We start from the raw sequence: 23,123 nt of genomic DNA on the forward strand, positions 1-23,123 counted from the left end.
TAATCATTAGAGTTTTCTTTGTTCTGAATCTCTGACCACAAATCTCTTTAATTAAGCCACGACCGACATCAAATCTCTTACAAGCAAATGCACAAACAAACAAACAAAGAAACTCGAGATAATTAAATTATTTCATGGTTTTAATTAATAAGACCTAAAGAGTGTATAGTTTTGAAAGAAGGAAAAAAAGAAAAAGAAAAACAGAGTCCGCTCTGTCTTTTATCATTACAAAGAAGTTCATCGCTTTCAACGCCAACCAAGAAAGCTCAATTATTATTATCAGAAAACATCCCCAAAAAAAAAAAAAAAAAAAAAAACAGAGTGATCTACCAATAATCATTAGAATGGATTCAATAAGGTTGTTGTCTAAGAACATGAAGATTGAAGGAAACCCTTTCTTTGGTTCTTCTTCTTCTCACCAACGCAATCAAATCTTCCTCAAATTCGTCGCTTTCTCCCTCTTGATCGGTCTCGCTTACCGTTTTATCGTCACTGACTCCACCGTCCCTCCGGTTACCCAAGTTCAAGCCCCGCCGGAATCTCCTTCCGGTCTCACTTCCTTAGCTCAAGCTCCAGCCCCCCCAGGAAACATCACTGCAACCACCATTGCTTCTCAAAATGGTAAAGATATATTCTTTTTTCAATCATCAGTCATTAATTAGTCCCAGATTCAATTGAGTAAGATCCAAGCAACGTCGATGAAATTGGGTATTTTTTTTCTTTGTTTTCTCATCCAATCGTATCAAAAACCCTAAATTTAGCCAAAAAGAGATTCTTTGTTCACCAAGTGTGTTTGATTAATTGTCTTTGTGGAAACCACTGATAGTTAGCAGCAAGTGTGATATCTTTACTGGAAAGTGGGTACCAGACCCATCAGGGCCAGTCTACACCAATGTCACTTGCCGTCATATCCAAGATCACCAGAATTGCTTGAGAAACGGACGCCCTGATGTGAATTACCTTATGTGGAGATGGCAACCACGCGACTGCGATCTCCCAAGGTTTAATCCTGAGCAATTCCTCCAACAGATGAGGAACAAATGGTGGGCTTTTATCGGTGATTCCATCTCTCGTAACCATGTTCAGTCCCTCATCTGCATTCTCTCTCAGGTACCAATTTCATATCTACTGATTTGATGATTCTCCAGTTGGATTCTTTGTTGATGTCAAGTTCGATATTGCAAGAAAAAAGGTAGAAGAAGTAGAGGAAATATACCATGACAAGGAATACAGATCAAAGATTTGGAGATTCCCTTCTCACAACTTCACACTCTCAGTCATTTGGTCTCCTTTCCTTCTTAAAGCTGAAACCTTTGAGAACCTCGATGGTGTTTCCTTCTCTGACATTCAACTCCACCTCGACATGTTAGACCACACTTGGACTGATCAGTACACCAATTTCGACTACGTTGTCATCTCCGGCGGCAAATGGTTCCTCAAAACTTCAATCTTCCATGAAAACAACACTTTATCCGGATGCCATTACTGCCAAGGGAAGAACAATCTCACCGAGCTCGGTTACCTCTACTCGTACAGGAAAGCGCTACGTTTGGTTCTAGACTTCGTCGCCGAACCAACCCATAAAGCTCAGGTTCTGTTCAGGACAACGACTCCTGATCATTTCGAGAATGGGGAGTGGAACACTGGTGGTTTCTGTAACCGAACGATGCCGATTACGGACAGCCAAGGAGAGATGAAGACCGAGGATGTGTCGATGCGTGATATCGAGCTGGAAGAGTTTCATAAAACGACGACATTACAACAACAAGCCAACATTGGATTACTTGACACAACTTCAATGTCGCTTCTCCGGCCAGATGGACATCCCGGACCGTACCGGTATCCTAATCCTTTCGATGGGGTGAAGAGCAACGAGGTGAATCATATTCAAAACGATTGTCTTCACTGGTGCTTACCCGGTCCGATTGATTCATGGAATGATCTTATGGTGGAACTGATGCTTAACCGGGAACGGCACATATGACGGTTGTCAAAAGACGAAAGTACCCTCCACTTCACGTGCTATTTATTATTATTGCTTTGTTGTAATTAGTTTGTTCGTTTTTTTTGATGTGGGATATATAGAAACGCCGTGTCGTTTTACAAAAATTAAATTCCCTAAGAAGTATTAGTTATGCAAATATTATGTAAAACTAATGCAAAAATTATGCAAAAAAAGTATAGTTATTTTGTATTAAAAGTACAATTCAACTGGAAAAAAGTAAAACTCATGAAAAACTATTTCAATATAAAAGAAATATTTTATACAATACATTACTTTATACGACTTTAAGATATAACATAAGACAATGTACATTCTAATGTGGTATATATATTTAAAGATTCGATCAATGGGACGTTTTACTTCCTGATCAGCCGAGGGTATGTTGCCGTTCTTGATCAATGGGACGAAATCACGTTAAACTTATGATTTCATATCATTTAATCCGTTTTCCACTATTGGCAAAAGTTATGCAATATTATACAAAAAAGTATAGTTATTTTGCATTGAAAATGCAATTTAACTGGTAAGAAAGCAAAACTCATAAAATTTATTTAAAGATAAATAATTATTTAAACAACATTGCTAGGTTTTAGATCCCTATGAACTATTTTCAATCGGGCGTCTTGATGAAGATACATAATATACATAATTCCTCAAGCAATCCCGTTTATGATTTTGATTCTCGTTTGCCAACTCAGTTTACAGCCTTTTGTTTTGTCTACAAAACAACAACAACAAAAAAAACACATTCAAATTATTCAAATTGTATACTACTTAAAAAGACACATTCCACTAACACAGCTTTAAGAAGACAACTTAACTAACCCAAGATAAAAGAGGCGAGACTTCCATTCTCCAGGTACTCGTACTCTCGTAGACAAAACGGAAAAAAAAACTAACACTTGATCTTGACCTACTAATGCCATGCATGTAGCCAAATTTACCATAATTTGCTTATCAAAAAAAGGAAAAAAAAACTGTATTTTTTGTTTCTAAATTTGTTCTCATGTGTTTGGAAAATAAAAACTTAAAACTCATAAAAAGTAGAAACTGATCACTATTTTCTCAAAAAGGTTCCGTAATTTTTCTTTGTCATCTCTTGTTTCACAAAAGAAAATAAATTGTTATAGCTTTTATAAATTGTTATAGAGGCCCAGTATTTTAATTTTTCATCTTCCAATCGTAGTATCGTTATCGACTTATCGTACCAAAACTTTAACTGACCAACCTTAATAGCGTCCACACAAAACGAACAAAAAAAAAAAGAGAGAACCAAAAAAGAAGGAAATTCCCAAAGAACTTGTAGCTATAACCACGAGCATGATCTATAAAGAGACTATATACGTACGTACCATATATAGATGAAAGGAGTGAGCATAAATATTTCTCAAGAAAACAAGAAATCAAGAAGAAAGAAAAATCCTATAATTTCACAATCTTGAATCTTGCTTTTAATGGCGGAAGCACACACTCCACATATAGCAATCATACCGAGTCCGGGAATGGGTCACCTCATCCCATTCGTCGAGTTAGCAAAGCGACTCGTTGAGCACCACTTATTCACCGTCACATTGATCCTCTCCGGTGAATCTTCTCCGTCTAAGGCACAAAGATCCGTTCTCAACTCTCTCCCTTCCTCCATAGCCACCGTATTTCTCCCTCCCGCCGATCTTTCCGATGTTCCCTCGACGGCACGAATCGAAACTCGGATCATGCTCACCATGACTCGTTCCAATCCAGCGCTAAGGGAGCTTTTCGACTCTTTATCAGCGAGGAAACGTCTCCCGGCGGTCCTCATCGTCGATCTATTTGGTGCGGATGCGTTCGACGTGGCCGTTGAGTTCCACATGTCACCATACGTTTTCTATGCAACTACTGCCAACTTCTTGTCTTTTTGTCTTCACTTGCCTAAACTAGACGAAACGGTGTCGTGTGAATTTAGGTACTTAACCGAACCGGTTAAATTTCCCGGCTGTGTCCCCATAACCGGTAAGGATTTGGTCGATCCGGCTCAAGATCGAAACGACGACGCATACAAATGGCTTCTCCACAGCGCCAAGAGATTGAGAGAAGCTAAAGGGGTTCTAGTCAATTCCTTCTTCGATCTAGAGCCAAACGCTATAAAGGCTTTACAAGAACCGGGTCCTGATAAACCACCGGTTTACCCGATTGGGCCGCTGGTTAACACAAGTTCATCTGATGTTAACTTGAAAGACGAGTCCGAGTGTTTGAATTGGCTAGACAACCAACCATTCGGCTCAGTTCTATATATATCATTTGGAAGCGGTGGAACACTTACGTTAGAGCAGTTCAATGAGCTTGCTCTTGGTTTAGCGGACAGTGAAAAACGGTTTATTTGGGTCATACGAAGTCCAAGTGGAATAGCTAGTTCGTCGTATCTCAATCCACACAGCCAAACCGACCCATTTACGTTTTTACCACTTGGGTTCTTAGACCGAACCAAAGAAAAAGGTCTAGTGGTTCGGTCATGGGCTCCACAGATTCAAATCCTGGCTCATCCATCCACATGTGGGTTTGTAACACATTGTGGATGGAACTCGATCCTGGAAAGCATCGTAAACGGTGTACCACTCATAGCATGGCCTTTATTCGCGGAGCAAAAGATGAATGCATTGCTACTCGCGGAGGGCGTTGGAGCGGCTCTAAGAGTGCTTGCGGGTGAAGATGGGATTGTACGGAGGGAAGAAGTGGTGAGAGTGGTGAAGGAACTGATGGAAGGAGAAGAAGGTAAAGCCATAGGGAATAAAATGAAAGAGTTGAAGGAAGGACTTGTTAGAGTTTTGGGAGATGATGGCTTCTCCACCAAGTCATTTAGTGAACTTTTGTTAAAGTGGAAAGCCCACCAGCTAGAAATCAACCAAGAGACGTTCCATTAAACTTACATTCTCCGTATGGACCATATCAAAATGCTTCAAAAATATGCATTACGCTTTAAGGAGTCACACCAACATATAGAATAAACTGTTTTTTTTTTTTTTACCTTGTCAGAAACAATATGATTTTCGTACAAATGCTACAAATAGAAGATTGAGAAGGTAACCTCCTTTCATCTGTTTACCAGATCAGGTTATCTTTAAATAGTTATTTAATATGATAATAAATGTTTGTATGCACTTGTAATGTTTTGTATACACATACAATATATTGAACGATTTTATATGGGATTTTTTTTTGTTAAGGCCCAACAATCTTTCGTATGCCTCAGTGCACCAAGTATGGGCACAAATTTATCTTTACAACTTTAACTTATTAGATAATTGATATTGAGTCCCTTTTTTTTTAATGGTTGATTACAATTATAACTTCAAATAATTAAAGGTTCGGGTCATGGTTTTTTTTAATCAAATAACAAAGGTACACACAAGATGAAAACACGAGAAATACAACTACTACTTCAAATTCACGAACAAAACTGCGGAATCACCAACGAATATTAAAGGATATATATTATGTATAGATTTCATTTTTTTTTTTCAAATATCAGAAAAATGATTTTAGAGTTGGCGATCAACGTAATAAAGATCTTCGATGATTCTTCATCACCCAAAACCTCTCGATCTCTTCTGCTGTTTTTCCTGGAATCCTCCCAGCTATTAAATCCCACCTTAATTTACAGACAAATTAAACAAACAAAAAAAAAACACTAATCTTTAATTCACCTATGATAAATAATCAGACATGGAAAGATTAACTAAGAAGATAATTTAGAAAAGAAAAAAGAGAAAGAAAGAAATAAAAACCTTTCACCGACAAGCTTGAACATCCTGCAGATCAAATCCTCTTCTTCTTGAGCCATTGCTATTTCTTCCCACTCAAGACTGCTCACTTCTGTTCCACGTCATCAAGTTAAATCACAGATAAAGAACATATATACAAAAAAATTAACTGGAAAAAACGGTTCCGTATTATAGAAGAGATCATGATGAGTTAATTAATTAGCTGAGAAAAGTTAATACCTTGATCAGAAGAAGAGGCACCAATGGCTGGATTGGTCTTGCGATGCTTCGACTTACGCTGCGTTTCCATCTATCTCAAAATTACTTTACCAAGATTTACGATCGTACCTTGCAATTTTATCAATCGATACGGTTTAGTACGGTTTAAGGTATAGAGAGAGAGAGAGAGAGAGAGAGGGGTGGGTGGATTTTAAGGGAAGGACATGAAAGCCTCTTCTCTATTTATAGTGGAAATTTTTTAACGACCGGTTTGGTCGGTTTCCACATTAAGGAATCAGGTATGATGTTTGTATTACCGTACTTTTTATTTTCCTTAAAATCGGATTTAACTCAAGAAGATTAAGAATCTTAAATATATCATTCTTATTAATCAATTTGCAACTTATGATGGGTGACAGAGTAATATATACTATGCCAGTATAATGGCTTGAGGGATTTCGCTAATTTAAGAACCAATAAGAAACATGTTTCATTACATCATTTACTCCGTCATGTTCTTCCCTAATTGCTATTTTTTTCCTTTAAAAACGATACTACTACTTGCCTTTGACTTGACTTGATATTTAATCTATACACACTGCATAAAAATAAATTAAATCATGATTTAGTTGAGATTAATCAACTAAGTTACCGATGTGTTAGTGGGTTTATGCACACGTGTATTCAGGCAGCTATATAGACTTCATTTAACCACGGAAACTTTCAAATTAAAAGTACAGTACTATGTAAGAAAATCGTCAATAATATTAGCGATGGTAGTTATATAGACATGATAAACTATAGACAAAGCATTAGGATAATCACTAACATTTATTATGGATTTCAATCGGCTATTATACAACTTTCATATGAATTAAATTCTCAATTTAATGAAATATATTGTTAGAACTATCAAAAGAAGAGTTGAAAGTTTGTTAGGGTTGAATATAAAAATGAATTTTTAAACGTCGACTCGTGGATATTCCCCAATTAATTCTCACATCGCAAATTTTACTACACAGCTTCTTTTTTTTTTTTGTTATTTTGTTCGATTTATTGTATTTATCTCTACCTTATTTTTTATAAAAAAAAAAAAAAAAAGGTTGAGAGAGCAACGTACTACTCTGATTACTGAACAAACTATGCAGTTGCAACTGAACATGACACGTGGATTTTTTAATTTCATTTTAATTTGTTGGGACCATCGCATGATTCATGACGCCTTCTTGATGAGAGTCTTCTTCGCTCGACGCTTCCTTTTTTTTTTTTTCTTTTTTTTTTTTGCGTTTTTTAATAATAAGTTCCCTTAATTTTGTTACATTTTTTGAGCTTTTTAGCGAATGAAGAAAACCATAAGATTAAATTGTTGGGACCATTGCATGATTCATGGGCGCATCCATTGTTTTACATTTATAAAAGTTAACCTCGATAAATTTTACACTTGTTTCAGTTTGCAATGAATTTTGACGAATGTACACAGAGATCATTAAAGATGTAGAAAAAGAAAAAGAAAAAAACAGTTTACTAGTAATAAAAAGAGTTGACATTGAAATAAATACTACCAAATTCCGAAAACATTCGAGCTTTTAAAAAGTTTACATTATCAGACGGTAATGAAACACAATACTCTTATAACTTTCTTTATGACAACATTATGATCTTAACAAATGGTTTATGCGAATAATCACTAAAATAATGATTATAAAATTTGAAGTGCTAAGGATATCTCAAGCTTTCTAAATATGCTTTTAAAAGTTGTAGCTGGGGGAATCCATTAGCCAGAGATATACTGTATTGCTTTTTAAGCCCTCCCTCAACACATGTTCTTTCGAATCATCCTCTTTAAATTACTTTTTCTCAAATACAGCCCTGTCTAAGACTGAGCCGTCACCGAGGCTTCGAGACTTCGAGTTATATGTATACATCAACTATTTGCAAGTTGGAACTTAAAAGGTAAAAAGCAAACAAGAAACACACATAGAGAAACAAGTTTTACAACCTAGATAGATATTGAATCGAACCAAACTCAGATTTCCAGTTATGTTTCAAAAGAAGGTTTTTTTTTGGTCAGATCATCAAGTCGAGAAAAGGACAAGCACCAAGAGACATAAGTAGTGAATAATCTTATACAACCTACTACGACACATTTGTTGTTAACTATTCGATCCTCACTAACAATGATAGAGATGCGAGTAGTGCTAGTGGGTGAGTTTCGTTTCTATCACCAGGGTCTGCCTTTTCCTCCAATCCGGCGTGCAAGCTCAAAGTCTCTTCTCACTGATATGAGAATGACAAATATTAGATATGATTTTTCAGCAAGTAATGGTTCAACGGAATGCACAAGTATGTATGACTGTGATTTTCTAAATTTAGACTGCAAAATTGTCTTATTTAGGAGTACTTACTTAGAGTAACACGTCTTGCATGGATAGCACAGAGCATTGAATCTGAGAACAAACCAATCAAGTAATCTTCTGCCGCCTGCCCAGCCACAAATTCACAATCAGAATGATTACTACTTATCAAGGGAAAATGACATTATCTGTGGCTCTCTCTATATACTGCATCTACTACATTCATGTAAAGGATTTGGCACCTCTTGAAGAGCCACAAGAGCTTCAGCAGTCCAACGAGAGATATGAGGAGGGGCCACCGCATTGGTTATACTTCTCACCTGGTAAAAAGCAATGTAAATTAATTAGTATGATTGGAACACAAAAAATCAGCATTTGGCAATTCAGGTTAAAAGTATTGTAGTAACAGAAACATATGGTTCTGGGTGGGTCTATGAGCCAGTAACCTCTCAAAGACAAACTAGATTACAAGTTTCTTAAATGGAGAGTTGCTCAAAAATGCTATGTTCACTGCACTGATCGTGAGACAGGATCCATGTTGAGAAAACAAGAAACAAGTGCCACAATTTATAAATAACCAACCAAAGTTCGTTTGCAATTTTGTGTGGATAATCTCAGATTGTATAAATGCTAAAACGAGGGCATAGACTAGTAAAGCAAAGAGAAAGAGAGAAAAAAAAAAAAAAAAACTCAACTTGTCTGATAAAAGCAGCAGCAGGAATAAGAAGGCTAGTGCTCTTCTGATAATGGCGAATCTCTCTCAGAGCAACGGTTCCTGGCTTGAAACGGTAAGCCTTCTTTTTTTGTGAGCCTAGAAGAACAAGAAGGAGGTTAGTACTTAGTAGAGTAAACACAAATAGAAAGACAAGTCCTTCAACTCTAATTTCTGAGTGATATATATATATGACTAACCTTGTGGCCTACTACCATATTTGGTTCTCTTAGCCCCTTTCTTCCCAGACCAAAAAAAACACACAAAAATGAGAAAAAAAAAAAAGATGAGCACAACTGAAATCAAAGTTGAAGTAACCAAAAGGGCCAAAAAAAACATCTCACTTTTGTAGCAGGTGAAGCTGCAGCAGGCGTTGCTGCAAAGTGTTACCAAAAGGAAGGATTAATAAAAAAAACTTCACACACCAAACAAACAAGAGAGAGAGAGAGAGAGAGAGAGAGAGAGAGAGATATGAGAAAATAGGGGGGAAAAAAAACTAACTAGGTTGAGTAGCAGCATCTTCTTCACCATCTCCGGCTCTTGTTGGCGGTGTCTGCAAATTTCGATCGATTACAACAAAAATTCGACAAATAATCTAAAAGGATAAATTTCTGGAATCTGAAAATCGAAAAACCCTAAAAAGAGAAATAAAGATGACATATACCGCAGCACTGGGACCAGCCGCCTGAGAAAGTGAAGCAGCATCTACAGATGCGAAATCAAAATCTAGGGTTAACAGCCAGATAAGTTGAACCAAAACCCCTAAATCGAAAAGTAATACTAGAAAGAGAATTTAAAAAAAAGGTACTACCAGTTGGATTACGAGGTTGGGACCTGTTAGCGTTATGCTTGGTTCTCGCCATCAACTACTGCCTGAGACCAAATCGAACAATTAGGGTATATAATCCCCAGAAATAGATAGAGAGAGAGAGTAATGTGGATTCGGAGGGGAACTCACCTGACGAGAGGAATTTGTGTGTGTCTCTTTCTCCCGCTCGCTCCACACGAAATTATTTGAAGGATTTTTTGGTTTTCCCGCTTGACCCCCTCCAATTTTTTTGAATGTTAAAAATCGAATCTTCTTTTTTTTAGAGAGACTCTCAACTCTCAACTCTCAAGTCAAGAAGAAGAGAAGAGAGAGAGTCAGAAGAAAATTATTATTTGCAGTCGTCTAAAAAAACTGCTACTTCACAGAGAGGTTTCCGTCTACAGTCATTCCTTATTTACCCCTTTTGTGTTTTTTTAACCATTACACCAATTCAAAAATTTTAACACCTCTACGAACGGTCAAGAGATCTGGACCGTTTAATTCCAACAAGTTGTGAGTTGCAAGTTGCAACAACTGTGTGAGAGATCGGACGGTCATTAACTTAATCTAAACGGTCATAATTGAAAGATTTATGTGGGACCGGGGCGATCTCTTATGGAAATTCTCAAGAAACTATTAGAATGGTGGAGACGATGTCGGCTCCTTTTAAATGGAGCAGAACAGAAGCTGCAGATCATGCCAACTTTGATTCATGATCTAACCAGACAGTGACATTAGGTTACCATGCTTTAGCTTGCTTGTGGAGGTGATAGAATCTGCTCTGTTCTCAGTACAGCGTTTTTGGTGGTCCTTGTTCGAGTATTATATGCAGAGAAGAAACAAAAGAGGAAAATAGAGTTTTGGTGATTATAAAATTGAGGATTGTTAATATACGAAAGACTTTGTCTACTTGACGGTTATGTCTCCTGTTGAAGAATGAAGAGCTCATCTTGTTTAGAGTTTTTCGTGTGTGTTTCGGTTCTGTTCTTCTGTGTTTATGTCATCACAGTATGCTGTTTCCTTAGTCTGAAACAGAGTAAAGAAGACCTCAGACGTGACATTTGGAAAATAAAAAAGGGGTTATGAGAGACAAGATGAAGTAAATATAAATATGTAAATGATACGTTTTTTGGGTGGACGAAGTACTGATAAAACTTGAACAGAGCAATAATATATGGAACATAACTAGACCAATCTAATCTCTCTATATATTCGATATCTTTTCTTTGAACAAATCTCCATAAATTACAGACAATATGAAAAACGTTTTGTCATCATAGTAAGATCCATCTGCCATCTTCTTGTCCTCATGAATTGCTTACCTCTGGTTTGTTGCTACATCAGTTATTGCCTTAACCAAGTTTGGAAAAGCCTAAACCAAGAGCAGGTGAGCAACTTTTAACAGAGTCTCCAAGTCGGATCAAATCAGAGATTCGAAAACCTTTTCGTCCTTTTTGTTCTTGCTGCATCTTCCGCTGTCCTCTGCATAGACAGACTACCGCCATTGCAGATCCTACAAAACCAGTACAAGGATGAAACTGATTCTTGCTACAATGAACCAAAACGTTGGTACTAAAAACTATTCTCCGAGACGGATATAACCAACCACACCTCAAACTCTTGTTTTAGCATCTTAGACCCAGCACGATAAACCTTTGAGTAGAGAAGCTGATCTCTTCCCAGGAAAGTTCATCCGGAGGGCAAAATTGAGCATGAGTCAGAACATAGAGCACCATGTATCTTTTCCAAAGCTTAATCAACTCTATACACATCCAAACGATCGAACATAGAGCAAGACATCTATTGGTTCTGTTCTATTAGAAACAGTCTCTTACAAGTTGGTTAGCTTAGCTTGTTTACGCATACACCTTCCAATAACACATTCTCCATACCATACCTTTTTGTAAACTATATATATACATCATATATAAACAAAACATCATATATAATCTATGTACATCTTGTTTTTCTTACAAAAATATCTACAAATAAAGCAACGGTCATTAAAACAACCAGAGACCAGCAGAAGACATCTTACAATAAAAAAAAACTTCACCATTGGAAAAATATATATCTTTTTAACAAGTTGATCATTCCTGATAATATATATAGCAAAAGCAAAAAGATCCTGAAGAATATTATATCACATACTGGAACATGATGAAGATGTGAGAGAGATTAGATGATAATGTCTTGAGAAGCCAATCTTTCAGAAACATCAGCTAATGACTTGAGGTTACATCTGATGAGAGCTTCAACGAAGTAGCAAGTCTCATCCTTGGTGTTACCTTCAGGAACATCAACAACAAAGGATTCAATCACCATTGTCCCTGCTCTTCCCTCTATCATCTCTGGATGAACTGTCACTATCGATGAGTAATTCTGAGAGAAAGAAGAAAAGATCATTTAATAATTCTCATTCCAAAAAAAACACACACAAGACAAGACAAAACCTAAGTGATGATGATATATACCTTGAGTCTGTGATCACCACCAATGATTCTGATACCGAGGATGTGTTCTTCATCATCGAGAAGCTCTAACCTCTCGGTGCTTGTAGTCGCAGGAAGACCAGATTTGACATTGACTTCTCTGAGGCTGCCGATTTCAGGATCACCGATCACAGTACATCTGCTCACAAATGGTTTGTATTTCTGCGGCTGATCAAATCTACGCACCAGTGACCAAACCTGGAGATTTGGGGGAGAAAACAAAAAAAAAAAACCCTAAATCGATCAAAAATCTGAAATTGACGGAATTAAGATCAATGTTGAGAGATTACTAGACATATGAAAAAAAAGGGATAGAGAGAGAGGATTACGAGATGAAGAGGAGCTTTGATGTGTTTGACAAGAGCAGAGGTACACTGGTTCTCTCTGCAGTGATGTTTGTGTTGCGTCCGTACATACTCCACCGTCTCGAGATCTCCGTACATCGCCGTGCCGTCTTCCATGTCTCTCTCTCTCTCTCTCTCTCTCTCTTCTCCGATCAGAATCTCCTCTATCTCTCTATCTCCCTCTCTGGTCTCTCTGTGTCTCTCAGAGGGAATCTGTGAAAGTAAATAAATAAATAGAAGACAGCAAAAGTAAAAAAACAAACAAAAAAGATGCGTCTGCAGTAACAAAATTAACTTTTTCTAATTTAATTTTTGTTATCTTCCAATAATCAATGAACCCACCGACGTAATTACTTTTTTTTTTTTTTTTTTTTTTTAATTTTATTGTGTGCCTAATTAACTATTTTTTCTTTCTTAAGCTTCTTCTCCTTCACACATTTAAACACTTTTTAAACCAAGAAAAAAAAATAACAACCAAACACTAGTGGTTTTCGTTTTTTTTAATGTAACAATAAAAACAACAAAAGGTTTAAGCAAAATGTTCTGTATGACGACGTTTTTGGGACCTAATCCGAATAGAAACAAACACAAGTGCTTAGAAAAATAAAGTATTTGTTTTGGTGAGGTAAGATCGTTTCTAACTTCATAGATATTTTGTTCATTAAAAATAAAGTTTTTAGACCTTATAGCTAATTCATTTTTTAACTGATTGATGCTAATTAAATTCCACGGATGAAAATGTTTATTTTTATCATATCATACCTATGATTTTCTCATGAATTCGTTCGTATCTATTGTTTGGTATGCTGCTGGTCACAGCATATGCTTAGATATATTCTACATAAGTTGGTCTTCACATATTGAGTGTGATAGGTTTCGTTTGGTCTGATTGAGTGATTCTCCATGCATAGGGTCCCATATGTGTTGTACCATTAAATATAGTTCTTCTTGTTTGTTTACCTTATAATTTAGTTGTTAAAACATTAATTATATCATGCTAAATGTCTAATACCATAGCATCTTATAGCTAATTAGCTAGGATTGGTCATCAAATAGTCTCATCCTATAAGCCCGTGACTGGTTCCATGTAGTTATGTACGACACGTAATTAAGGTGTATTTCCCCTTCTAGGAAGCGATGCGAAGCCCTTCTCAAGAAGAAGAAGAAGATTGCTACAAGACATCCACAACCTAAAATCATGAAACAAGAACTTGAATCTGACATCTATTATGTTATATATATTGAGACAAAGTCCCTATCATACCGAATCTAAAACCATTAGTATTTTGTTAAATTGTATTGTAGTGAAGCTGCATACCCTCATAAGAAGGAAACATGAGACACCATATAAAAAAAAAAAAAAAAAAAAAAAAAAATCTACAGTAAACCATAATGCGATATTTTCGATTCATCTCCAGAAGTCCAAAGTTGCTACTCCTCCCTCATCCAATCTTTGTGAAACCAACGAGCTTTTGCTATTGATGGTGGAACTCTATATAATTTTGAAACTATCATCAACAACGCTAATTACGCTTCCTAACCAGCAATCTATGCATTAATGCATATAATTATTATAATTCGTGAATTGTACTTTTCTTTTTTCTCAAAAGACTCATCTTCACTTTCTTTTTTATCAAACCAAAAAAACATAATCACGTCTTAGATAACTCTAGTTAAATGATTACATTATCTTCAAACATATAATTATGGTTTAAGGTTTTCAGAAAGAACAATCTTTCGATCTTGTAACCATTTTAACCAACACATATAATTATAACCGGAGGTTCTCTTGTTCAATTTGAATATTATTTATGCTTAAATTACAAATCTCATTAATTATCTCAAATTGATGACGAGGCGATAAAAAGAGGGTTTTAGCTTATATAGAAAGTTTTCTGCTCTAAATAATGTTTTTTTATATGTTGTGATAAATATAGGACTTAAAAGAGTGGTGGTTGATGATAATTACAGTAATCTTATCAGATAAAAATTTACCCAAAAAAACTTATCGGATAGGATCGCCTTTGGCACTATAGGCATGCAAACTTAACGCAAAAGATGACTTTAACGTAAATACAAACTGCTCCAAGATAATAGAAACGGCGACCCCTTTTTAGCGACAGCGACAATACAGCTAAATATGGTCAAATTAGAGAAAACTCCGTATACGTGTCATCTTCCTATTGGTTTATAATCAGACATTTCCATGTTCACTTATTGTGGCATATCTTGTGAAAGTGACACGTGTAAATCTACTTTTTGCTTACTTGGATAACTTTGTTGCCGGCCAATAGATTCTGAAATCTGTTCGAATTTACAGAAACCATTTAAAAACCGAGGGGAAGTGAAATAAAAAAGATAACGTTAAAAAGAACCACAAAATTAGTCCTGGGCGTTCGGGTATTCGGTTCGGTTCCGGATATATCCATTCGGTTTCGGGTAGTTCGGATATAGAGGTTTAGGATCCATTCGGTTAATTTACTATTTCGGTTTGGGTTTGGTTCGGTTTCGGTTATTTTCGGTTCGGTTCCGGGTATCCAAAACAGTGTAATATATTTTTTAAAAAATATTATTTAAATAAAACTTGATTATAATTTAACAAATATATCTAAAACCTTCCAAATATTTGGTTTATTTAAAATATTTTGGTATTTTGGTCTAAATATATATGATATTGGTGTGGTTTTTTAGTTTCATTTTATTACGTTATATATTTTAACATGTATTAGAATGTCAAAACTTCAACGTGGTGCAGTGGCCACTTTGCACGGTCAAGTTTGCAGGAGACTCAAGTTCGATTCATGGCTAAAACATAATTTTTATATGAGTTCGGTTTGATTCGGATAACCGAATGGATATCGGTTCGGTTCGGTTAATAACCGATATCCATGGGTAATTAAAACACTATCCAATCGGTTATTATCTACTAACCATACTCGAACCGGAACCGAAATTTCGGTTCGGTTTCGGTTCGGTCCGTTCGGTTCCGGTTATTTGCCCAGGACTACACAAAATAATGTTGGAAAAAGAGATTCTTATGATAATGCTGGAAGTAAAAAAGTTACGAGTTTATCATGTCATCAGAGTCACACTGAAACATTCATTGTACTGGTTTAATCTAACTTTGACTGTTTCAACTTTCAACCAATTGACTAAAGAACCAAACTTAAATTTAGATGAGCCAAACAAGGCCCAATATTTAAAGACCATCACAATATGGGCTAAATGAGTACATCAAACAAAAAGAGCTTCGGCTTATGAAAAAACTTCACAATCCTTCAAGCTTAAGCTTTACTACGTTCTTCAGCCATTCTCTTCTTGATCTCATGTGCTGCATTGAAAATCCCCATTGTTGGTTGGTTACACACAAAGCACTTCTTGTTCTTCGTGTGATGCTGCATCATTACATAAACACAATCTCTTTAGTTTCACAAACCAAAAAACAAAAAAGAACAGAGCCATCATCATAATTGTGATTGATGATACCTTTAAAGCACAATGCTCGCAGAAGTAATGCTTGCATTTGGTGACAACTGGATCAACGAAAGGCTCCCTGCAAATGAAGCAAGCAAAGGGAAGTGCATCGTCGTCTTCGTCGCTATCGTTGCCAGCCTCATCATCTTCATCCTCAACTCCCATAGCTTTATTCCTCTTCCTAACTTTCTCTGCCTCTTCCCATTCTTTCTCTATCTGCCATCCCGGTTTATAATCCCCACGGTCATGCAAGAACTTACACGAATCTCCATATCCACAGTATCCGGTTTCCTTGTAATCCTTGCATATATCTGGCTGGTAATCGAATCTAGCCGACACTCTGATGTGAGCAGAAGCTCTCAGTGGCCCGTGTGAGCCTCCAGCTTTCTCGCTCGAGATTGTTTGTTCTCTTCTAAACCCAGCTTTGTGATCTGTATATCCATGAATTCCGGTGTACAGCTTCTCATCTGAAGCCTTTTTCTTATTCCCTTTCAATGATTCGTCTGCTTTTTTGAGAACTCGCTCACGGATAGCTCGTGCGTCTTGATTGAAGTCGGTTTCGGTTTCAAGGGTTGCTGTTGCCCTACTGTCGTTTTGAACCTGGATTTCCTTGGATGAATCGTAGTGAAAGACGGGTTTCTCAGGAGCTTCACTCGTTGTAGTAGAGCTCTTAGATGGTCCAGAGGAAAAGAATAGCTTGCTGTCGGGTTTCGCAACTTTCTTTAGATTTTGTAATATAGAAGTATGGCTTTTGGAATCTCCGTCTTCCTCATCTGCGTCAACAGTTCTTTTCCTAATGTTCTTAGCTTTAGTTGGCTTCTTGAAGAAAGTGCACACTGAAACAGAACAAGGATAAAAATTGATTAGTGTATGTCTCTCTTGATCCCTATATGACAATTTCTAGCTAACAACAACGAAAAAGTAAGAAAAGAAAGTAGAAGTAACCTTGTTGAGACTGAGATTCTTGCCCAGCAGGTTGGGGTTGAGGTTGAGGTTGAGATTCGTCTTCTTGCTGAGACGGTTTGGGTTCACCAGAATCTGACATGGTTTGATTTTAGATAATGTAAGCACACACACAATCACCCACTTGAAATTGGTTGCTTGCCTGCATAATACAAGACAATCCTGACAATTAGTAATTAAGGCCATAATCTGAAAACTCATAAGTTTGTTGTTCTTATTGATTCATCAAAATTAATCCAGATTCGATCTTCTTTAGCAAATAAGAGACATTGTAACACCCGTAGGAACCCATGGAGAAAATTAATTCCAAATTCATATGCTCAATCAAGCTCAAGAATATAATCAATCAATCAGTACAACAAATTGAAGAAACCCTAGCTTAAACGGAACACACTCGATGCTTAGAAAGACAAATCCAAAAAATTCGGAAACAGTAACTTCGGAAAGAGCAATCCAAGAAATATAAAGAACTCACAGTTCGAACACATTCGATGTTAACACGGAACCCTACAAAAATAAAATAAAAAGTTGAAATCTAGAAAACCCTTAAACTGAAATTGGAGTGAAAAGCTCGAAGAACACAGACGAAAACAAGAAAAGAACGAAGACGAAATCGAACATATATGAATATATAAGAGAAGGAAGAGTATGTTACCTTCAGAAACCTTAGCAATTGTCGCCGGTGGTGAACTACGCCGGGAAGATGAACGAACAACAACGCCGTTCGCGTTTTCTCAGTTAAATCAAAAAAAAAAAGGAAATTCAATGTGAAGAGAGAACAAATAAATAATCGATATTACGATGAGGCGGTTAAGTTCAATTTGGGCTTTAGATCTTTTAAATGGGCTCAATATTCCTAGTGGGCCTAAACCTTATTTTCGCCTCATCCCTTGACTTTTGACCAAGTCTTCGTCTTTCGAGTTTTGGAATTGAACAAAGACTTTAATTGCATATACTTTATTCCTATTTCCCTCTCTTTTGTCGTTGTCTCAAAAAAAAAAAAACTACACATAACCGCTCATATGGGTCTTCTTGCTTTTAAGTTTTAAGCGACGGGACCAGTAGCGAGGAGGATAGCTTCACGAAGAAGACGAAGAAGAAGTAAACGCCGTTGACCTACTTCCTTAAACTTTCGATTTCCACTTCATAGCCGGAATCTTAATCTATATATCGCCCTCCTCAGTTACTTCTTTCGAGGTACGTCTCCTCATGTTTGGTTTTTGCTTGTTTCTCACTGATTAGATAATTAATTCTGTGTAAGAATCACTGTTTTCTTACGGCTTAATTTGTTCATAACTTGTTTGGTCTAGATGTCAATTTATCTCGAAGCTTTAGTTTTTTCTTATATCTTCGATGTATGACTTTACAATTATTGAGCAGAGATGGTTAGGAATTAAAGGATTTGGTAATCATGTTAGGTAGAAATTGACTGATTCTCTAGTTCCTAATTTTTTTACCTTTGAAGAAATATACTATTATATAAAGAAACTGTTAGGTGTCTACTTGCTATTTTATAATTGATTTTGGTGATTATCAATTTTGTACGTAATCATGGAGAAGTATTCGTATGATTTAATTTTTTTTTGATTCAATAAATGTTAGGATTCGTCACACTGTAAGCCAAAATATCCAAGGGTTTGGCTGCTGATGATGGCATTCAGCCATGATAATCGTGTCAGGTTGGTAACTTGCAATAATCTTGTCTCATACCTACATAGCATCCATCATCCCCTAGAAATGGTTCTATAGATGAATATGAATTTGTAGTATCTTAAAGGATTTATCAGATGGTTTTTTTTTTTATGATTTTGTTAAGGTTTAAAGATGAAGAGAGGTCAATAGCCTCTGAGTATGGTTACGGAAGAAAAGCTAGACCTTCTTTAGACAGAGTTCTGAAGAATGTAAAGTGGGGAATTGAGAAAGGTTCAGGAAATTTCAAAATATTCAAGAAGCCATTAAGTTCTCTTCCACATAAGGATCCTGACCACAACAAGGTCCAGAAGGAAACATCTGGTACCACTAAGAAGAACATCATTAACCCACAAGATTCGTTTTTGCAGAACTGGAACAAAATATTTCTCTTTGCTTGTGTTCTTGCTTTGGCGATTGATCCGCTGTTTTTCTACATTCCCATTGTCGATGGCACGAGGCACTGTCTTACTATGGACTCAAAGTTGGAGATAGCTGCGAGTTTTCTTCGTACACTCATTGATGCCTTTTACTTTATTCACATTGTGTTTCAGTTCAGGACAGCTTACATCGCTCCTTCTTCTAGAGTTTTTGGCAGAGGTGAACTGGTGGATGATGCTAAGGCAATAGCCTTGAAGTATCTCTCATCTTACTTCATCATTGATGTACTTTCTATCCTTCCTCTCCCACAGGTAATAATGACTAATTGATTGTTTTTTATTTAAGTGTTCATGATGAAATGTTTTTGAATATGGCTGAATCCTCTGTTTTTTTTTGTTTTTAATCTTGCAGATAGTGGTCTTAGCTGTTATTCCAAGCGTCAAAGAGCCTGACTCTTTGCTCACAAAAGACTACCTTATGTCTGTCATAATCGTTCAATATGTTCCTCGGATTCTCCGTTTGTATCCGCTTTACACGGAGGTGACCAGAACATCTGGCATTGTTACTGAAACAGCATGGGCTGGAGCTGCTTGGAACCTCTCTCTCTATATGTTAGCCAGTCATGTAAGTTCTGGATCATCAGATAACTGATTCTTTAAAGATGTAAATGCATTTTCAAGGTTGATCAAGTTCATATGGCAAACTTACTTATTCAGGTATTTGGAGCTTTATGGTACTTAATCTCAGTAGAACGAGAAGACAGATGCTGGCAAGAGGCGTGCGAGAAAAAAAACGGTTGTAGTTTAAGTTCTCTGTACTGTCACGGTAATGGTAATGCTGCAAACGATTACCTGACCACCTCTTGCCCTTTTCTCGACCCTGGTGATATAACGAACTCAACCATCTTCAACTTTGGCATCTTCACTGATGCTCTTAAGAGTGGGGTTGTTGAATCACATGATTTCTGGAAGAAATTTTTCTACTGCTTTTGGTGGGGACTGCGAAATCTAAGGTTTGACAAAACACACACACAAAACTAACTAGTTGCATATCGAGCTTATGTATCTGAAACTCTATCAGAACTCAAAGATTCTCACTAACTGCTTTTGTTGTTTCAGTGCATTGGGACAAAACCTTCAAACAAGCAAATTCGTTGGTGAAATCGTCTTTGCTATATCAATCTGCATATCTGGACTAGTCTTATTTGCGCTACTTATCGGCAATATGCAGGTAATGGCCTCTTTGACTAGTTGAATAACCATAAAATTATTCAGGAAACTCATGTAAGTTCTGTTTTGCTGATGCAGAAATACTTGGAATCAACAACAGTTCGAGAGGAAGAAATGAGGGTGAGAAAGAGAGATGCAGAGCAGTGGATGTCTCATAGAATGTTACCTGAAGACCTGAGAAAACGTATCAGAAGATATGAACAATATAGATGGCAAGAGACAAGAGGAGTTGAAGAAGAAAACCTTCTTCGTAACCTCCCTAAAGACCTAAGAAGAGATATTAAACGCCATCTTTGCCTCGATCTTCTCAAGAAAGTAAGTAAATGAGCTTTCTCTCTTTTTCCTCCATTAAATATCAACCGAACCAAGAATCTTAGTGCAACCCTCAGAATCCTAATAATTATATGATTGGTTTCGTTAGGTGCCTTTGTTTGAGATAATGGATGAACAATTACTTGACGCGGTTTGCGATAGGCTAAAACCTGTGCTCTACACAGAGAACAGTTACGTGATCCGTGAAGGAGATCCTGTAGGGGAGATGATGTTCGTGATGAGAGGAAGGCTTATAAGTGCTACCACTAATGGAGGAAGAACTGGGGTCTTCAATGCCGTGGACCTCAAGGCAAGTGATTTCTGCGGAGAAGATCTTCTTCCCTGGGCATTAGACCCACAATCTTCTTCTCACTTTCCCATCTCGACGAGAACAGTTCAAGCTCTCACCGAAGTTGAAGCCTTTGCTCTAATGGCTGAGGATCTCAAGTCTGTCGCTTCACAGTTCAGACGCCTCCATAGCAAGCAGCTCCAACATACTTTCAGGTTTGCTTTCTCTCCCATCATCATTTTTTGGTTATGTTCTGTTTCTGAGACGAAGATCTTAATTTGGTTTAATTACAGGTTTTATTCGGTGCAATGGAGAACATGGAGCGTATCTTTTATACAAGCAGCGTGGCGGAGATACTGTCGGAAGAAGTTAGCCAAATCATTACGCGATGAAGAAGAGCGTCTCCGAGACGCGCTGGCTAGAGAAGGCGATGGTGCAACGGCGTCTTCGTCCTTGAGCCTTGGAGCCGCTCTTTACGCGTCGCGTTTCGCGTCAAACGCGCTTCATAATCTGAGGCACAATTATTCCAACCTTCCTCCTCGCTACACTCTTCCTTTGTTACCTCAGAAACCCACCGAACCTGACTTCACCGCCAGTCATACAACTGACCCTTGAGTTCTTTTTTCCTTTTTCATGTGTAACGAAAAAAAAAGCATTATGTTACTATTTTTTTTTTGAATAAGGTAGTATGCAGCGCTATGTAAATAATGCTGGTTTGAACCAAATAAATGTATAAATTTGTTAACATTACAAACTACTACACATTCTCTTCTAATTGCAACATAGCGATTCTAGGTTATTTAACTTGACATTTTAGGTGATTTGTGTAAAAGTTACAAATCTTATGTTATTCAATCATAGATTTTAAAAAGTCTTAAGTTTTAAGGATTCTGAAGGATTTGAAAAGATTTATTTAGTTAAAAATACAGAAATCCAAATTTCATGGTTTTAGGTGGGATTTGAAAGAATTTTACTATAAATCATATCAACTTTCCTAAAATATATCAAAATTCCAAATTTTTTAAATCACATAAAATCCTCCAAAATCATTGTTTCCATACACCCCTAAATTGTCCCTAAATTGTGATAAGAATTAATAAACCAATAATCACGTTTTAAAAACCACGTTTACATTAAGTGAACCAAAAAACAGAACCCACGACCGACTTCTTTCCTTTGTCGTCGTCGATTGTTGAAAGATTTATTACTTCATCACTTCATCTTCTTTTTTGTTCAACAAGCCGATTAAAATTGATATGTTTATTAGTTCAATGATCAAACAAATTATAGTCATCTAGTTTCGACTTTCAAACTAAAAATCCCGAATAAGTTTTCCTTTTTAATGAGTGACAGTTACAGAATATACAATATAGGATCATACTGTATATTGCAAAAAATTGACGAGTGAAAAGATAAATACGTATATTTTTTGGGAGTTGGGGGAAAGAAAGAATAACAGAGTTTCTCGACAAATTGGCCACATTTCGATTTTTTTTTTTTTTTTTTTTTGGTAACTAGTGGTGGATTATAGAGGATATAATGGGAGGAGGCAGCTTTAATTACGTGGACCATCTAGGACCGTCTGATTGTAGGAGGCAGGTTAAGAAAGAGTGCGGTTGTGATACGTTGGACCCATATGTAGAACAATGGTCCCGCCTCTTTGTTTCTTCCGTCCACTTGTGACCTCTCGGTCCTCTCCCTTTGCCAACATTACTGGACGACAACTTCGTCTGCGCTTTCTTCATACATCATATTTTTCAAAAAAAAATATTTTTTTTCTTTTCTTTTCTTTTTCTTTCATAAATCAAGAAATTATATTTTTCCTTACTGATAACTGTGATAAACTAATTATCCAACTTTATATATATGTACCAACTTGTGATTGTGTTTGAATTACTAGCTGTATTTATCTATATGCAAACATACATAAATATCTAAACGACAAGCTCATAAATCAAACATACGTATTTTTGGTGAGCCATACACCTAACCTACGAATGTGATTTCTCATTTCCTAAGACTCTTTTAACTGGACTTTTATGTCAAGAAATTACCACCGAATGTTTTGAAAAATTTGGTTAAAAATAAATCACATTTTTACTGCATACATAGTTA

At 36.6% G+C, this 23,123-nt stretch overlaps 7 protein-coding genes and 1 long non-coding RNA gene across 12 annotated transcripts; 3 read left to right on the forward strand and 5 right to left on the reverse strand.

The window, feature by feature from the left end:
• The first annotated feature begins 33 nt into the window (after positions 1–33).
• Positions 34–2,200, forward strand: LOC104738654 (protein trichome birefringence-like 25). Of its 2 annotated transcripts, none has more exons than XM_010458829.3 (3): positions 34–621; positions 827–1,110; positions 1,193–2,200. In XM_010458829.3, the coding sequence occupies exons 1-3, from the start codon at positions 345–347 to the stop codon at positions 1,982–1,984; spliced, it is 1,353 nt and encodes a 450-aa protein (XP_010457131.1). In that variant the 5' UTR covers positions 34–344; the 3' UTR covers positions 1,985–2,200. The 2 variants fall into 2 exon arrangements, with proteins under 2 accessions (XP_010457131.1, XP_087341254.1); XM_087485128.1 differs by having other exon boundaries at positions 111–621; positions 1,186–2,200.
• A 1,036-nt stretch (positions 2,201–3,236) lies between these two features.
• Positions 3,237–5,190, forward strand: LOC104738655 (UDP-glycosyltransferase 72B2). The gene has a single exon (XM_010458830.3). The coding sequence runs from the start codon at positions 3,460–3,462 to the stop codon at positions 4,900–4,902; it is 1,443 nt and encodes a 480-aa protein (XP_010457132.1). The 5' UTR covers positions 3,237–3,459; the 3' UTR covers positions 4,903–5,190.
• A 145-nt stretch (positions 5,191–5,335) lies between these two features.
• Positions 5,336–6,359, reverse strand: LOC104738656 (MYB-like transcription factor ETC1). 2 transcript variants are annotated; one of them, XM_010458831.3, is made up of 3 exons: positions 5,983–6,359; positions 5,767–5,854; positions 5,336–5,630 (listed from the first exon to the last, which is right to left on the reverse strand). In XM_010458831.3, the coding sequence occupies exons 1-3, from the start codon at positions 6,050–6,052 to the stop codon at positions 5,534–5,536; spliced, it is 255 nt and encodes an 84-aa protein (XP_010457133.2). In that variant the 5' UTR covers positions 6,053–6,359; the 3' UTR covers positions 5,336–5,533. The 2 variants fall into 2 exon arrangements, with proteins under 2 accessions (XP_010457133.2, XP_087342681.1); XM_087486555.1 differs by having other exon boundaries at positions 5,767–5,851; positions 5,983–6,354.
• A 1,582-nt stretch (positions 6,360–7,941) lies between these two features.
• On the reverse strand, positions 7,942–10,316 carry LOC104738657 (histone H3-like centromeric protein CENH3). The gene is made up of 10 exons (XM_010458832.3): positions 9,986–10,316; positions 9,839–9,900; positions 9,692–9,732; positions 9,529–9,580; positions 9,372–9,403; positions 9,228–9,267; positions 9,011–9,126; positions 8,558–8,635; positions 8,367–8,442; positions 7,942–8,238 (listed from the first exon to the last, which is right to left on the reverse strand). Exons 2-10 carry the CDS (start codon positions 9,888–9,890, stop codon positions 8,183–8,185), a joined length of 543 nt encoding a protein of 180 aa, XP_010457134.1. The 5' UTR covers positions 9,891–9,900; positions 9,986–10,316; the 3' UTR covers positions 7,942–8,182.
• Positions 10,317–10,604: 288 nt separating this feature from the next.
• Positions 10,605–11,582, reverse strand: LOC147927704 (uncharacterized). Its single transcript, XR_015580368.1, has 3 exons — positions 11,447–11,582; positions 11,158–11,348; positions 10,605–10,861 (listed from the first exon to the last, which is right to left on the reverse strand). It is a non-coding gene; the product is annotated as an uncharacterized LOC147927704 (long non-coding RNA).
• A 151-nt stretch (positions 11,583–11,733) lies between these two features.
• Positions 11,734–13,316, reverse strand: LOC104738658 (abscisic acid receptor PYL9). Its single transcript, XM_010458833.2, has 3 exons — positions 12,657–13,316; positions 12,310–12,525; positions 11,734–12,217 (listed from the first exon to the last, which is right to left on the reverse strand). Exons 1-3 carry the CDS (start codon positions 12,786–12,788, stop codon positions 12,014–12,016), a joined length of 552 nt encoding a protein of 183 aa, XP_010457135.2. The 5' UTR covers positions 12,789–13,316; the 3' UTR covers positions 11,734–12,013.
• A 2,372-nt stretch (positions 13,317–15,688) lies between these two features.
• Positions 15,689–18,107, reverse strand: LOC104738659 (zinc finger CCCH domain-containing protein 1). 2 transcript variants are annotated; one of them, XM_010458835.3, is made up of 5 exons: positions 17,764–17,877; positions 17,584–17,615; positions 17,091–17,250; positions 16,158–16,981; positions 15,689–16,066 (listed from the first exon to the last, which is right to left on the reverse strand). In XM_010458835.3, exons 3-5 carry the CDS (start codon positions 17,188–17,190, stop codon positions 15,956–15,958), a joined length of 1,035 nt encoding a protein of 344 aa, XP_010457137.1. In that variant the 5' UTR covers positions 17,191–17,250; positions 17,584–17,615; positions 17,764–17,877; the 3' UTR covers positions 15,689–15,955. The 2 variants fall into 2 exon arrangements, with proteins under 2 accessions (XP_010457137.1, XP_010457136.1); XM_010458834.3 differs by lacking the exon at positions 17,584–17,615 and having other exon boundaries at positions 17,764–18,107.
• LOC104743102 (putative cyclic nucleotide-gated ion channel 10) lies at positions 18,037–21,765 on the forward strand. Of its 2 annotated transcripts, none has more exons than XM_087485132.1 (9): positions 18,037–18,305; positions 18,711–18,787; positions 18,925–19,489; positions 19,590–19,802; positions 19,895–20,190; positions 20,297–20,408; positions 20,486–20,722; positions 20,829–21,223; positions 21,302–21,765. In XM_087485132.1, exons 2-9 carry the CDS (start codon positions 18,756–18,758, stop codon positions 21,621–21,623), a joined length of 2,172 nt encoding a protein of 723 aa, XP_087341258.1. In that variant the 5' UTR covers positions 18,037–18,305; positions 18,711–18,755; the 3' UTR covers positions 21,624–21,765. The 2 variants fall into 2 exon arrangements, with proteins under 2 accessions (XP_087341258.1, XP_087341257.1); XM_087485131.1 differs by having other exon boundaries at positions 18,303–18,364.
• Positions 21,766–23,123: the final 1,358 nt, after the last annotated feature.

Source organism: Camelina sativa, chromosome 14 (genome assembly GCF_030686135.1).
Source record: "Camelina sativa cultivar CO46 ecotype springtype chromosome 14, ASM3068613v1".
In the NCBI taxonomy this organism is placed as follows: domain Eukaryota; kingdom Viridiplantae; phylum Streptophyta; class Magnoliopsida; order Brassicales; family Brassicaceae; genus Camelina; species Camelina sativa.